At 39.7% G+C, this 15,076-nt stretch overlaps 1 protein-coding gene across 10 annotated transcripts in view; it reads right to left on the reverse strand.

Annotated features, from left to right (window-relative positions):
• Positions 1 to 3,350: 3,350 nt before the first annotated feature.
• Positions 3,351 to 15,076, reverse strand: part of camk2d (calcium/calmodulin dependent protein kinase II delta) — a 186,906-nt gene continuing 175,180 nt past the window's right edge. For all 10 annotated transcript variants that reach the window (XM_062981331.1, XM_062981330.1, XM_003221818.4 and 7 more), the window contains 2 exons: positions 8,497 to 8,725; positions 3,351 to 5,329 (listed from right to left, as the gene is read on the reverse strand). In XM_062981331.1, the coding sequence (XP_062837401.1) occupies positions 5,326 to 5,329; positions 8,497 to 8,725 (233 nt within the window). In that variant the 3' untranslated portion in view covers positions 3,351 to 5,325. The remainder of the gene's footprint in view (positions 5,330 to 8,496; positions 8,726 to 15,076) is intronic.

The following is a 15,076-nucleotide window of genomic DNA, read 5'->3' on the forward strand; positions in this document are numbered from 1 at the left end:
AGATAATCCAGTTCAAAGCAGATATTGTGGATTGTCTGTCTTGATATTCTTGGTTGTATGGCTGTGTGGAAGGACCCTAAGATAGTAAGATAATTGAACCTCTCTACTTAGTTACAGCTGCCTCTAAAATGAGCTTCCACACATACAGTTCTGCTCATGAGGAGCCCATGTGCTAATTATATCTCTTTAGTAAAGAAATAAGGAACAGAAATGACTCAATAAAGGGATAAAGACAGAAAAGCCCAAGAAAAGGCAGCAAAACAAAACACCAGAGCATTCTGCCTACTGTGCTCCTCCACTCCCTTAATTAGATAATTTGACACACCTTTGGCACTTTAATTTCCTACAGGTGTGACAACAGCTTTTCAGGTGAATTGCCTCCTATTTATTAGACATTCTATCTATTCTATGGGAACTAATACATCTCATGATGTGGATATTGGCCTCCTACCACAACCACCATAATGGAAAAATGTGGATAAAGTGTGTCCTTAATTTGCCCATCATCCCATCACCTACAGTTACATTCAAAAAAGCAGAGCTGAATAGAAATATAGTTTTAATCAGCAGTTGTACTGTATGGCTTGAATTTTTAAAATGTGGTATTTTAGCTCCCAAACTAGGCGTTAAAGACTACCCCAAAATGAAAATATAAAACCAGGACTCCAGCAGGGCTTCTTTTCCTGTCGTGATATACCATTTGGGACCATTCATCTTATTAGTCTCTTACATTTGACTAATCAATTTTTAAACATTTCATTACTGTATAGAAAAAAGTATGTCAAGCAGATGGTGTACTGTTTAGCTTTGATTTCTGCTTGATGTCCTACTTGGTTTTTTGGGGGTTTTTTAAAAGATGCAGCATAAAAAAAATTCAATCTGTATAACTCTGAGACAGTTCAGGAAAAGAAGTCCCAATTTGGAACACCCTGTGGAACACCCTCCTTAGCAACATCCGACAAGCCCCGACTCTTCTGGGCTTTAGGAAAGCTTTAAAGACCTGGCTGTGTGCCCAAGCATTTAATGAATAAACACCTAAGTCGACGTGGTCTGAACTAAGGTTTACGCACAAGGTTCCGGATGAATGGATTTAATTATATATATGTTTTAAAGCTTTATAATGTATCTTAATAGAATTTTTAATTGATTTGTATGTATTGTTTTGATTTTATGATTGTGTTTTGGGCAGTGATTTTTGCCAGTTTTTGTGAGCTGCCCTGAGTCCCCTCGGGTGAGAAGGGCGGGGTATAAATGCTGTAAATAAATAAATAAATAAATTTGTCCTGCTCATGTACTCCTGGTTCAGAGAATGGTTTTTAGGTCCATATTTCATATGTACATAAGCTGTCAAAATCACAGGCACAGTTTTCAACAAATGGTTTCTATCCCATTTCTTTCCATGCCTCAATTTCCTAACTTTCCAAGCTTTAAAAGAGAGCTAACTCCAACTGATTCCAACAGCTCCCTACTCCTTCAAAAGTCTAACAGCAACCGTTTTTTTTCAAAAGGGTAAGCTTTAACTGCCAACTAAGCCACGCCCCCTTTTCCTCCAAGGAGAGGCTACGTTGCTATGGTAACCTGCTGTACACTGCTTTCAGCTGGCTTATGTGAGGCCTGCCTTCATTAATACATAACTCCCTTTTTTTCTTTTAACAAATAAAATCATATCAATAATTCCCATTAACTCATAACATCCTTACAGACTCCCTTTATGAATGATTGATATCCACAGAAAAGAGCCATTGAGAGACATCTCCTCAGATATACTTAGGGTGTAATTAACTTAAGTTCCCTTATGTTGATACACTGTCTCTGAAACTTTTCATGTCAGTGAAAAAATACTGAGACAATCAAATACTATAATGTTATATGTCTGTATCAATCATTATATATAATTGTGTATATGATTATTTTTATCTTCAAATAAAATAGTACTGTTCCTCTTTTAATAAAACATGAGACAGATCAGCCAAGAATAAGGGATAGCCTAACCACATTGACAAAGACAGTTGCTAACGAGCCAAGTCAATAACAAACCAGACAACAGAAGTGGAATAAATTAAGGTCAACTTTATTAACTAGTTATCTTTTGTGCCCTCGGTGGCACAGTGTGTTAAAGCACTGAGCTGCTGAACTTGTGGACCAAAAGGCCGCAGGTTTGAATTCGGGGAGCGGAGTGAGCGCCCGCTGTTAGCCCCAGCTTCTGCCAACCTAGCAGTTCGAAAACATGCAAATGTGAGTAGATCAATAGGTACTGCTTTGGCGGGAAGGTAACGGCGCTCCATACAGTCATGCCGGCCACATGACCTTGGAGGTGACTATGGACCACGCTGGCTCTTTGGCTTAGAAATGGAGATGAGCACCAACCCCCGGAGTCAGACACGACTGGACAATGTCAGGGGAAAAAATTTACATTTTGTGCTGTTTCTTGCTGATAGCAAATCAATTTTTGGAGGAAGCAATTTGTTAAAGGAGTGGCTGATGCAGTCGGTCCAGCCTCCCCTGAGCAAAACACCAAAGCCTCTAAGAGCAATCTCTGATTGACATGGTTGCTCAAAGGTCCAGCTCATATACTGGAGGGCTAATTAAAGGGTGCAAACCCAAAAGCCGCTTTGGCTTCTTGATAGGGAAAGCACCCCCAAACCAGCCCCAAGGACAGGATGTTCATCTCAACCCCCAGATTGCTCGATACCCAGGAGAAGTTCAAAATTTCCATCCAACATAAAACATGCCAGCAGGCACAACACTGCATCACAGCTTCCTCCCAATACTTGCCACAAATAGGGGGCCCTGCTCACCACCAAAACGTGATAGCATAAACTTTAAGGCATGTTGCAGATCCCCAAGAAATAGCTCTAAGCCAATTTGTGGAAGGTGAAGTCCACTGGGCAACAATATTTCAAGATGTTTGTAGGCAATTTCAGGATGAGCAATATAAACCCCAGTCCATTAAACAAGGTGTGCTGAACTTCATTGTTGACTCTCTTATGAGACACATCCAGGCAGCATACATCACAAAATAATAGTTGACCATGCTAACCTTGTGTAGTGCCATTTGTCCTGAATTATACCCATATCCTCGATTGCTTGAAGTTTCTGTTTCTTTCTATGGGAAAAAGCAAAAGTACTGCACGTAGAGTAAGGGAAAAAATGTGGCTCACTTCTGAAAATGACGGACCAACCTCATCCTTCACTAAGAGCGTATATAATGCAGTATGCAACGTGTGTGTGTGTGTGTTGGGTACACAATGCAATAATGAGGATTTTGCTGGGAAAACTTGACTAGCAATAGAAATGATGAAGTTAACGGTTATGTACCACATTCAAAAATGAAAACACTCAGTTCTAAATTTCAGCAGAAAACACAAATTTATTAATTCTTAAATATATCTGTCAGTTCTTTACCATTATGGCAAGAAATATATATATGTACAGACATATACTGTGTCCCATGGTAAATTGCAGTGTTTTGAAATGACAACAGATTAGGTGTATAATTCAGCTTGGAGTGAAGAGAACTAAGTCGCACAATATTTCCAACATATCAATGGGGAAGACAGACTTGAACTAGAATAATATGGCAACACCACATGCTCTGGTAAAAAGTGTAAAAGAAAAAAGAAGAAGAAAAAGAATCATACACCGAATGTTGTTAAATGTAAATACACATATACCATCTAAAGCTGCTTTGCAAAATAAGAAATTTATTACTTTCTTCTTTTAAAAAATGCACGAGGCCATTGCATTTTCACAGATTCCCATTGGCAGGTTAATATGGCTCAAGACATTTACTTTATTTATTTGCTATACATATTGCCATGGGCTGAAAGTATATAATCATTATCACCAGAGAAGAAGGTTAAACATCTTTAACATATGATTACTAGGAACAACACTGAGGTGTAAATGGTAAGAATCACTTTTGATTAGTAATCAATACAGATAGATGAAAATTTTACAAACTGGGACTTTTGTTTCTTTCTCTGTATTAACATTTTCAAGCTGCTGCAAGTTTGTAAATTTTACTTACTAAAAATAACATTGATCAAAGATTCATGCGCTATACAGTGTTACAGAGAATTGATAGCTCCACTGTTGACCAAAAAGAATAAAGAAACCACCAAAGCTAAACAAAAACAAAATCCCTATTTTTATTTTGAACGAAGAAGAGCAGTGCTTGCAGGAATATAATTTCACATGTACACAACGGAAGCAATCAAACAGCAACTGAACAATCTGCTCTAAATTGACACTGAATATATTTCCTGCTCATTTTGCAGGTAGATATATACAGCGACAGGAGGGTGGGTGGGTAGGAGTTAGCCAAACCTAAAAAAATGATTTATTCCAGATGGTGCAAGGCCTTTGAAAAGCCATGAGAAAATAATGACTGTAAAAGTGTGATAGTATTATTAGAAAACATGTTTTCCTGGTAGTTGTTTTAAGATAATAAATTGCTACAAAATATGTAGACAAGTAAACTTCTGACACTAAGCTTTTAAGGCCTAATTGTTCTAGGCTACCACACATTAGTTTAAAAAGAATCCCCTACAACTTGCTTTAATAAATGTGCTGTACATCCATATGATTAAAAAAAAGTTGTATCCATCACTACCAAAACCTGACCCATCTCTGTTCACTGCTTGTTTTTCAAAAATCTAGAAACACTACTTAAAAATATCTTTTTTCCCTTGTAGTTAGAACATAGCTAAACAAATGATTAAAAAAACCTCTTGCTGACCAAACAACAGTGACAGATGATTCTAGATAAGTCACCAAACTATGTGATTTTTCTCCAGTTTACTGAGTGACTCATAGGAAAGATGAGTCCCCGTGATCCCAAGCCTACAGAAATGCTTTGGTCTAGTTAAGTATTTCTACTCATATGTCCAACAATAAGAAAGTTGGAATTTCATTAATTTTACTATGACCAAAGCAATATACAATAGTATTTAAAAACAAATTAGTCAAAAAGCAAAACTGCAGTAACTGAAATACACTTTTTTCTAAACCTTCATTTCGATAGAATTTTTAAAAAATACATTGGCAGGAGAAGTATATGCTGCATATATTCTCACATTTCCATTTTCTCTTTTCTCTCATCTTGTAATTCCAGTTTCAGTTTGCTTGGAGCATCCCCTTCACTGTATAAACAAAAGATACCAATGGAATATACAGCAAAATGATGCATCATAAATGTACCACACGTAGAAACTTCACAGCTTCATGCATTTAAAGAACATGCATGAAGAGGGCAAAGGGGAGGCTGCGTTGGTAGCCAACCAAGTGCAGAGTGCAGAGGACACAATGTGGCACCACTGACATTTAGCTAGGAGAAGAGAAAGAGAGAGAGATGTTATGATTAATTGTTCATATATTATTTTTTCACTGATTTTTTTTTATTAATTTCCAAAGAAAACTCTTAATATCATTTACAACCCCCCTCCCCAAAACCCTCAAACCAATTATCGTGTATACTCATGGATATCTTCCCAAAGAACAGTTAATGAGAATCTCTACAGTTGGCATGTTTGGCAAGCTAGCAATTGGTGTTTGGCTCATAATTTCTGACTCTCTTGCTTACTCTCTTTGCATACCGACTTTAATAAATTAGCTTCCCCCTAAACATCCCTTTCCACAAGAAAACTGGATTCCACAAAATTCTAGGCAGCCAGGCCATCCAAGAGCAGGTTAATCAAAACAAATAAATGTGAGCAATATAACAACAGCCCAGGCAATATATTGTTGGCCTGCAAGGGAACTTGTGTTTTCTAGGCACACAGGACAGTTTTTAAGGATCCAATTTGGTTTTAATTTCAAGCTTTATCTTGGAATACATAGACAGATGGTTCATAAGTGATCTTGCTATGATTCATCCTTCCCAATTGGCCTTTAATACTTTAAATCATGCCCTGCTTTGAACATGGACCTTTCTTGGAGAAAACAATCAGTCCTCTCAACACATGTCATTAGATGAGTTCCTTCCATATTGTAGCTTCACTATTTACACTGTGAGCATGACAAAAATTAGATGGAGATGGAATTATAATGAGAATTCTATTTGTCGTATGCTGCTATTAGTAGCTAATGACTACTCAAGTTTTCATTTGTTTTCAAAATGCTACATGTTGATTGCCATTCACAAAATGCGATTGTTGGTTTATATCTCACCTTTGTCCCAGAATGTTATCTTACTATACACACAGACACACACAAAGCCATTATTTTTCCAAAAATTAAAAAGGAATCAGATAGGAATTCTTATGATGATTTCTGATGAAGGAGATCAAAGTCTAAACAGTTACCATCCCTCAAACAGGAGATTGGATGCAAATTGCATGCATGCATCCAAAGGGTAGATCTGACTCTAGCAGACCAATTGAATCAATGACTTAACACTGAGCAACTAATTAAATTGCTCTAATCTGAATGGAGCTCTACCTGTGATTTAGACCTTAATGTTATTTTCAATGCTGAGCTGAAATCAATGGATATTCCTAAGAATCTCATCTAATTGGGACCCTGAAAAACCCACAAAACATGTATCTGGTGTTTTCTGGTTTGGGGGGGGGGGGGGGAAGAGAGGGGATACTCTGGCACTAAGTATGCCAAGGCTTAGTCTAAAGCACTTCTATTCAATGTGGGCTTGTGCTTGTCTGTGAGCTATTGGATGCTTGTCTGCATAGAATTTCCAGAGGAAGAAAAAAGTCACAGCTGTAGGCAATGGACAAATATCAGATGCCAGTCCCTGGCACATTGTGGTGGGGGGTGGGGGACCTGGCAGTCCTCCGCATAAGCTACCCTGGGAAGCATTGGTCTAAAAGATTGGACAGTTAATCATTGATTTAAAAGACAGAAGCTGTGGAACAGATGGGCATTGCAGATTTGATTCAGATTGTTGACCCAATAAAGGAAAAATGTGGATAATTCCCAAACCAAATTCATTATTTTAAAAAACCTCAGACATTTGCTTATAAGATTGCAATGGGCTCAGCTTTGTTCCTAAATGTATATGGTTTCAAACATGTGTTGATAAATACTGGGAAAGATACAAAGTGAAGGTAGTCTGATAATGCAATTTCTGGAACCACAAATACATTTTTGAAATAGAGAGCCAAAAATTAGCATTGATTGCATAATTTGTGTATTTTGTAAATGTGTTACAGCAAAGATTATGACAAAGTCTGTGGCATGTCATACTTGCTTAAGCCAAATAAAATACATTAGTTTTTATGTGCCACAATACACACTGTTTATTTTAATTTAATCATTAACACTATGATAACTTATAACTGAGAAACACTGCTTATTGTAGAATCAAGGCTGATGAGACAAAGGCTCTGATTCCTACTTGGCTACAAAGCTCACAAGGTGATCTTAGCACTCTTAGTGTATTTCAGTTTAGGCTACACCTAAACAGGATAAACATGGGAATTAAGACCATGTATACCACTTTGAAGGCATATGTGATCCATTAGAAAGAAAGGCAAGATATAAATGTAACAAGATGATGACAACGATGACCGCAATTTTATCTTGAAGAAAAGCAGCATCCAATAATTGGATGAGGATTATGAAGACAGAATATGGGACTTAAAGGAGGAAGACTAGAGTATGATTCCCATTCAGTAATTATTAATATGATTTCCAGAGCTTGGAAAAGTTACTACAGTAGAGTCTCACTTATCCAACATAAATGGGCCGGCAGAACGTTGGATAAGTAAAAATGTTGGATAATAAGGAGGAATTAAAGAAAAGCCTATTAAATGTCAAATTACATTATAATTTTACAAATTAAGCAACATAACATCATGTTTTACAACAAATCGACAGAAAAAGCAGTTCAATACATGATAACGTTATATAGTAATTACTGTATTTACAAATTTAGCACCAAAACATCACAATGTATTTAAAACATTGACTACAAAAACATTGGCTACTAACAAATTGACTACAAATGAAGATAGAATTGCATAAAATGAACTTACAGTAACAACACTGTCAGAAATTAAATGTGTAAAAGGTTCAGTCCTTGCTGCCTAGAGAAACAGTTGTGGAGGCAGACTGCGTTGGATAATCCAGAACGTTGGATAAGCGAATGTTGGATAAGTGAGACTCTACTGTATTTTTGATAACAGCTCCTAAAATCTTCATGCCATTATGGGTTTTTGGAAATTCCGAAAAAGCTTTCAAGATCTGGAGATTTATACGTAGTAGTTGAAGAGATTTATGGACAATGTGCAGTCAAAGGCTTTTATTGCTGGAATCACTGAGTTGCTGTGAGTTTTCTGGGCTGTATGGCCATGTTCCAGAAGCATTCTCTCCTGACATTTTGCTCAAATCTATGGCAGGTATCCTCACAACCTCTGAGGCTGTCTGCCATAGATGTGGGCAAAGCGTCAGGAGAGAATGATTCTGGAACATGGCCATACAGCCCGGAACACTCACAACAACCCAGTGATTTATGGACAGTCAGACAGTAATAGTACTCACTTGATAGGTACTGTTGGTGATCCTGAACGATGAAAGTGAACATTCTGCCATTTTCCATCACGGCGATGCCAGACCCGTGTCTCTTCTGACTGCATAGTTTTTGGCATCCCGCTCCCATCCATGTATTGAGTCAGCCTTATATATGCAATGCAGGCAGCATCATCACCCACAAGGTGGACGTGAGGATTCAGGATAATGGTATGGATTGGCTTGTTACTCTTAGACAAAGCTGAGAAGAGAAATTACAACCTGTATAAAACTCATAAAAGTGATGCAATCCAGAGAAAGGTGGGCAAACTAGGAGAACTGACCTTGGCATCATACTTAACTTGCTTTGGGTTTTTCACAGAATATTACCACAAATAAACATGTTACATGTTGTCACATTGTAGGAAATTTTAATTAAAATCTATGTACCGTATATACTCAAATATAAGCTGACCCGAATATAAGCCGAGGCACCTAAGTTTACCACAAAAACTGGGAAAACTTATTGACTCGAATATAAACCAAGAGTGGGAAATACAGCAGCTACTGGTAAATTTCAAAATAAAAATAGATACCAATAAAATTACATTAATTGAAGCATCAATAGGTTAAATGTTTTTGAATATTTACTGTATTTCAAAGAAAATCAGTAAACTAGCTCTGTAAGTGGAAAAATAGGGAAAACAAACAATATAGTATCAACAATAACTTTTTAATAATAATAAAACTTCCATAAAACTTCAATAAGACTACCATAAAATGTAAACAAAAGACAAAACTAAACATTGTATAATAAGTTAAAATAAACAATTGCATTAAACAATTATTTTAAAAAACCCAACAGAGGTAGTGTCATATCAGTTCCCTTTCCATTTAAAAGTGTAAAAACCTTAGCTCAATCAGCAACCAAGCTAAAACACAAGAGTGTGAGAGCGTGAAAGCTAAAGACCTTGTAAAACTACAAATCCTGGGATTCCATAGCATTGAGCCATGGCAGTTAAAGTGAAATACCATGTTTCTTTGGCAGTGAAAGCTAAAGACATTTTAAAACTTAAATTTTTCCAGACACAGATATCTGGTGAAGGGGGTTTGCACTCAACAATTACTTTCCAATAAAATCCTATGCTGTTCCATCCACCAGATGATATTTTCAAGGGCTAGAAATTATTTACCTTAAGCAGAACTGAGTCTTTAGTGTTTTTCTTCAATACTGGGAGTTGTAGTATAGTATAGTACAAGCCCTCTTTGGCAGGGAAGCACTGAACCCCTGTCAATTGAGGAGGCATCAGAGTGCAGTTCTCCTCCTGTTTGGTGTCGCCTGGCCCTTTAAGGCAACAGGTGAGGTTACCAGCACAGCCAGAAGGCAGACAGGCAGGCAGACAAGCTGCATTCTGCAGCCTGGCCCTTTCCTGAGGAGCATGAAGAAAAGAGCAGTGGTGCAGGGCACAAAGGAAGAAGTTTCCTGAGCTGCTTTGTCCGCCCTGCCACGCACCATAACACCTTCTTCTTTCCCCCTCTTCCTTCTCCAGGTCCAGCTGGAGGAGAAGGATTTGGAAGAACAGCAGCAGCAGTGGCCCCTGTACTGCCTGTGCCATTTCTTTCCTTCTTTTCCCTTCTTCCTTCTCCAGGTCCAGCTGGAGGAAGAGGAGAACGAGGAGGAGGATTGGAGGGAATGGTGGCAGCAACAGTCTCTGTGCCACCTCCGTCCTTTCTCCTCTTCCTCCCCCTCTTCCTCCTCCATGGCCAGCTGGAGAATGAGTAGGAGGATTGGTAGAAACAGCGGCAGCAGGATAGGAGCCTTTGCTTGGGGCCCCTGTGCCATCTCCGCTGCTTGCCTTCCTCCTCCATGGCCAGCTGGAGGATGAGTAGGAGGATTGGTACGAACAGCGGCGGCAGGATAGGAGCCTTTGCTTGGGGCCCCTGTGCCATCTCTGCTGCTTGCCTTCCTCCTTCATGGCCAGCTGGAGGATGAGTAGGAGGATTGGTAGGAATAGCGGCGGCAGGATAGGAGCCTTTGCTTGGGGCCCCTGTGCCATCTCCGCTGCTTGCCTTCCTCTTCCATGGCCAGCTGGAGGATGAGTAGGAGGATTGGTAGGAACAGCGGCGGCAGGATAGGAGCCTTTGCTTGGGGCCCCTGTGCCATCTCTGCTGCTTGCCTTCCTCCTCCATGGCCAGCTGGAGGATGAGTAGGAGGATTGGTAGGAACAGCGGCGGCAGGATAGGAGCCTTTGCTTGGGGCCCCTGTGCCATCTCTGCTGCTTGCCTTCCTCCTTCATGGCCAGCTGGAGGATGAGTAGGAGGATTGGTAGGAACAGCGGCGGCAGGATAGGAGCCTTTGCTTGGGGCCCCTGTGCCATCTCCGCTGCTTGCCTTCCTCTTCCATGGCCAGCTGGAGGATGAGTAGGAGGATTGGTAGGAACAGCGGCGGCAGGATAGGAGCCTTTGCTTGGGGCCCCTGTGCCATCTCTGCTGCTTGCCTTCCTCCTCCATGGCCAGCTGGAGGATGAGTAGGAGGATTGGTAGGAACAGCGGCGGCAGGATAGGAGCCTTTGCTTGGGGCCCCTGCGCCATCTCCGCTGCTTGCCTTCCTCTTCCATGGCCAGCTGGAGGATGAGTAGGAGGATTGGTAGGAACAGCGGCGGCAGGATAGGAGCCTTTGCTTGGGGCCCCTGTGCCATTTCCGCTGCTTGCCTTCCTCCTCCATGGCCAGCTGGAGGATGAGTAGGAGGATTGGTAGGAACAGTGGTGGCAGGATAGGAGCCTTTGCTTGGGGCCCCTGTGCCATCTCCGCTGCTTGCCTTCCTCCTCCATGGCCAGCTGGAGGATGAGTAGGAGGATTGGTAGGAACAGTGGTGGCAGGATAGGAGCCTTTGCTTGGGGGCCCTGTGCCATCTCCGCTGCTTGCCTTCCTCCTCCATGGCCAGCCGGCTTTGGAGCCTCGCCTGCTAGGCTTGACCAGATTATAAGCTGAGGGAAGTTTTTTAAACCCCGAAAAAAAGGGCTGAAATACTCATCTTATATTCGAGTATATACGGTAAACTGTACAAGGACTGAAAGTCCTTAAATGTTGCTATGCTGATGCTGTTTTCAAAAAACAAGATGTGCAATGAACTACTATTTTAATTGTTTTAAAAATGTTAATAACATAATTTATAGTTTATTGAATTGTTACAAGAGGGACACTGTTTTACCACCATCATTAGCTTGTTTGCAATACATGATGCAATTCGATCTCGAATACAACAAATTATTAATGCATCTCTCAGGGAGGGGAACTTTCCATCCTGTTTAAAAGAAGCAGTAGTTAGACCACTGCTTAAAAAAAAGCCCTCCCTGGATCCCCTGGACTTTAATAATTGTTGACTGGTGTCTACCCTTCCATTTTTAGGAAAGGTGATTGAGAAGAAAGTTGCCCTCCAACTCTTGGATGAGACACACTTCCTTGACTCATTTCAAACTGGCTTCAGAGTAGGATATGGAGTTGAGACTGCTATGGTCACCTTAGTGGATGATCTCCATCTCAACATCATCAGGGAGTGTGTCCCTGTTGGTGCTTCTAGACTGCTCAGCAGCATTTGATACCATATCCTTTTGGAATGTCTGAAGGGGCTAGGAATCAAAGGCACTGCGCTGCAGTCGTTTCGGACATACCTATTGGGCAGGTTCCAGATGACAGTGCTTGAGGGTAGCTGCTCCTCAAAAAAGGACCTGTTATGTGGTATCTCACAAGGTACCATTCTATCCCCAATGCTATTTAATATTTACATGAAGCTGCTGGGAGAGATCATCCATAGACTTGGGGCGGGGTGTTATCAGTATGCTGATGACACCCAAATATATTTCTCCATGCCTTCAAAAACAGCCTCAACTAAGGATAGTGTGTCTCCTCTGAATGAATGCCTGGAGGAGGTAATGGGCTGGATGAGGAAAAACAAACTGAAACTAAATCCAGACAAAACAGAGGTGCTTGCCATCAAGGGTTCTAAACTGGGGATAAAGATGTGTCAGCCAGTTCTGGATGGGGTTAAACTCTCCATGAAAGACAGTGTTCGCAGCTTGGGAGTGCTCCTGGATCCGTCTCTCCAAATGTCAGCCCAAGTAGCTGTGACGACCAGGAGTGCTTACTATCAGCTGATACAACAGCTGTGCCCCTTCCTAGATTTGGAGGACTTGGATGGTAGTGCATGCACTGGTAACATCAAGGTTGAACTTCCGTAATGCGTTTGTATCAAGTTTGGAAACTCCAGTTGGTTCAAAAACCTGGCAGCCAGATTGGTTTCAGGGACATCTAGGAGTGAGCATATTACACCAATCCTAAAGTCACTCCACTGTCTACCAATTAGTTTCCGGGCAAAGTACAAGGTGTTGATTTTGACCTTTAAAGCCCTACATGGTTTGGATCCAGGTTACCTAAAGGATCGCCTCCTTCTGTACAATCTGGCCTGCAAACTTAGGTCCTCGGGGAGGGGGGGGGGGCGGTTCTGCTCCAGCCTGCCAGGACATGACTTGCAATCACCAACCAGAGAATTTTTTTTTCATTGGCTGCCCCAAGACTGTGGAACAACTTGCCGGAAAGAGCTCTGACAGCCAAATGAGCTTGATGGAATTTTAAAACCATTTAAAAACCTCTTAAAAACCCCAGCCAGCTTTTAAGTATAAATTTTAACCTTATGTCCTTTGTTTAACTTCTGTTTTATGTATTTTAATATGCATTTTATTAAAATACATTTTAATTTGTGTGTTTGTGGTATTCTTACAATGTGTATGTGTTTTAATTATTCTGTAACCTGCCTTGAGCAATGAGGAGAGGTGGGAAAGAAATAATAATAATAATAATAATTTATTATTATTATTATTATTATTATTATTATTATTATTATTATTATTATTTAATATCTGTCGTTCTTAGCAAGAATGAAGTCTGTGTTCCTTAAAACTGAACCTTCAAAACAAAATTTATGTGGCATAAAGACAAGAAGCTCTTTTGAGACACACTGGTGTTTCTCCCATTTTAACAATAAAGCAGCTTCTTGGGTTGAGTTAAAAAGCAGTGAGATATAGTGACAAGATATAGGTGTGACTTATTTCAAAACATGTTTCAGAAAGAGCCACAGATATTTATCCAAGAAGTAAGTCTCCTTCTGCCAAGCTACTAGTGTAAGTGTAAATGAAGAACTGACACAAACTGACAAAATATTACAGATAAAACACCCCTTAAGTGTATTACAAATCACTGGGCTTTGATAATAGATATCTATACACAACATTCTGTACTGTATTTTTTCTCTATTACATAACACAATACTGGATATTTCCTGCAGAAAATTGTATACACATAGTCTAATTTCAGGCACCAAAACCAGAGCATGCAGCTCATTGGCAGAGACTACAATTATTCTAACATCCGTAGAGGACTTAATACAATGATAATGAAAAAACTGGACCCCTCTACCTTCCCTTAAAGACACTTCCCAAATACTGCTATTATGTAGTCTACTGGGGAGGAACAATAGTTTACTAGAATCATAATACATTCCACACAGAAAGTCCTATTGCTACAATCTCCAGTTAAAATAATCAGATAATAGGTTATGTGAAAGACCTGACCTTGAAACTGTTAAGAGCCAATGCCAATTAGGCAGAGTAGAAAACACTGAATTCAGTAAACTGCTTAACTGGATATAACAGCATCTGTCTATGTTCCATGCATGCTACATGACAAGATGCTTTTGACATTTAGGAGTTATCTGCACAACATGATAATGTGAGTTTTATGTAACTTTAATTTGTTAGCTTTGTTGGGCACTTAGAAACTAACAAAATAACCTGAGATGAGAGGAACTGTGAATTAAATCAATGTAATTCCATAATGTTCTTGGCACTCAGGGAAACTGGAAAATGTAGTTCAATGAAATAAATCAGAACTCTCTAACACAGAATTCTAACTAAAACCTTTGGATTTGTAAGCTGAAACTGACAAAGAGATATACGACATGTAGAATTATATTGTATATGTAGAATTATATACTACAGACAGATCTTTAGGTTTAAGGATAGTTTCAACATGGTCTATGCTGCTGCCTTGACAAAAAAATCCCATTGAATGTATGAATGAATGGGTGTCAGCTAAGTTTTCTGAATAGTCGCCTATGAAGTCTTACAAAACAAGTTATCTCATACTATTCCCACAACTAATTTGGTGTTTTCCAAGGAAAGATCCTATCTGATCTCAGAAGCTAAGGAGAGTTAGCCCTCACTGGTACTTGGAAAGGACATGATGGACAAATACCATGTGCTGCAGGTTATATTTCAGAAAAACAAACTAGTAAAACTACCTCTGAGTATTCCTTGCTATGAAAGTCATGAAGTTGCCATAAGTTGATTGACAACTTGAAGCCATGTGCATGTGCACACTCATGGAACCAGAGAAGGCTTTGGAATTTTGATAACATAAGGGCATACATACAAATGTGACAGAATACAAACATTATTTCTATTACCTGGGACCCTATATCTGTCAGGTTCAGATAAACAGTGGCTCAAATTTTTTAACTAGAGGTTCCCTTGATATGCAGTTTCATAAAACTCATGT

This window comes from Anolis carolinensis, chromosome 5, assembly GCF_035594765.1.
Source record: "Anolis carolinensis isolate JA03-04 chromosome 5, rAnoCar3.1.pri, whole genome shotgun sequence".
Classification (NCBI taxonomy): Eukaryota; Metazoa; Chordata; class Lepidosauria; order Squamata; family Dactyloidae; genus Anolis; species Anolis carolinensis.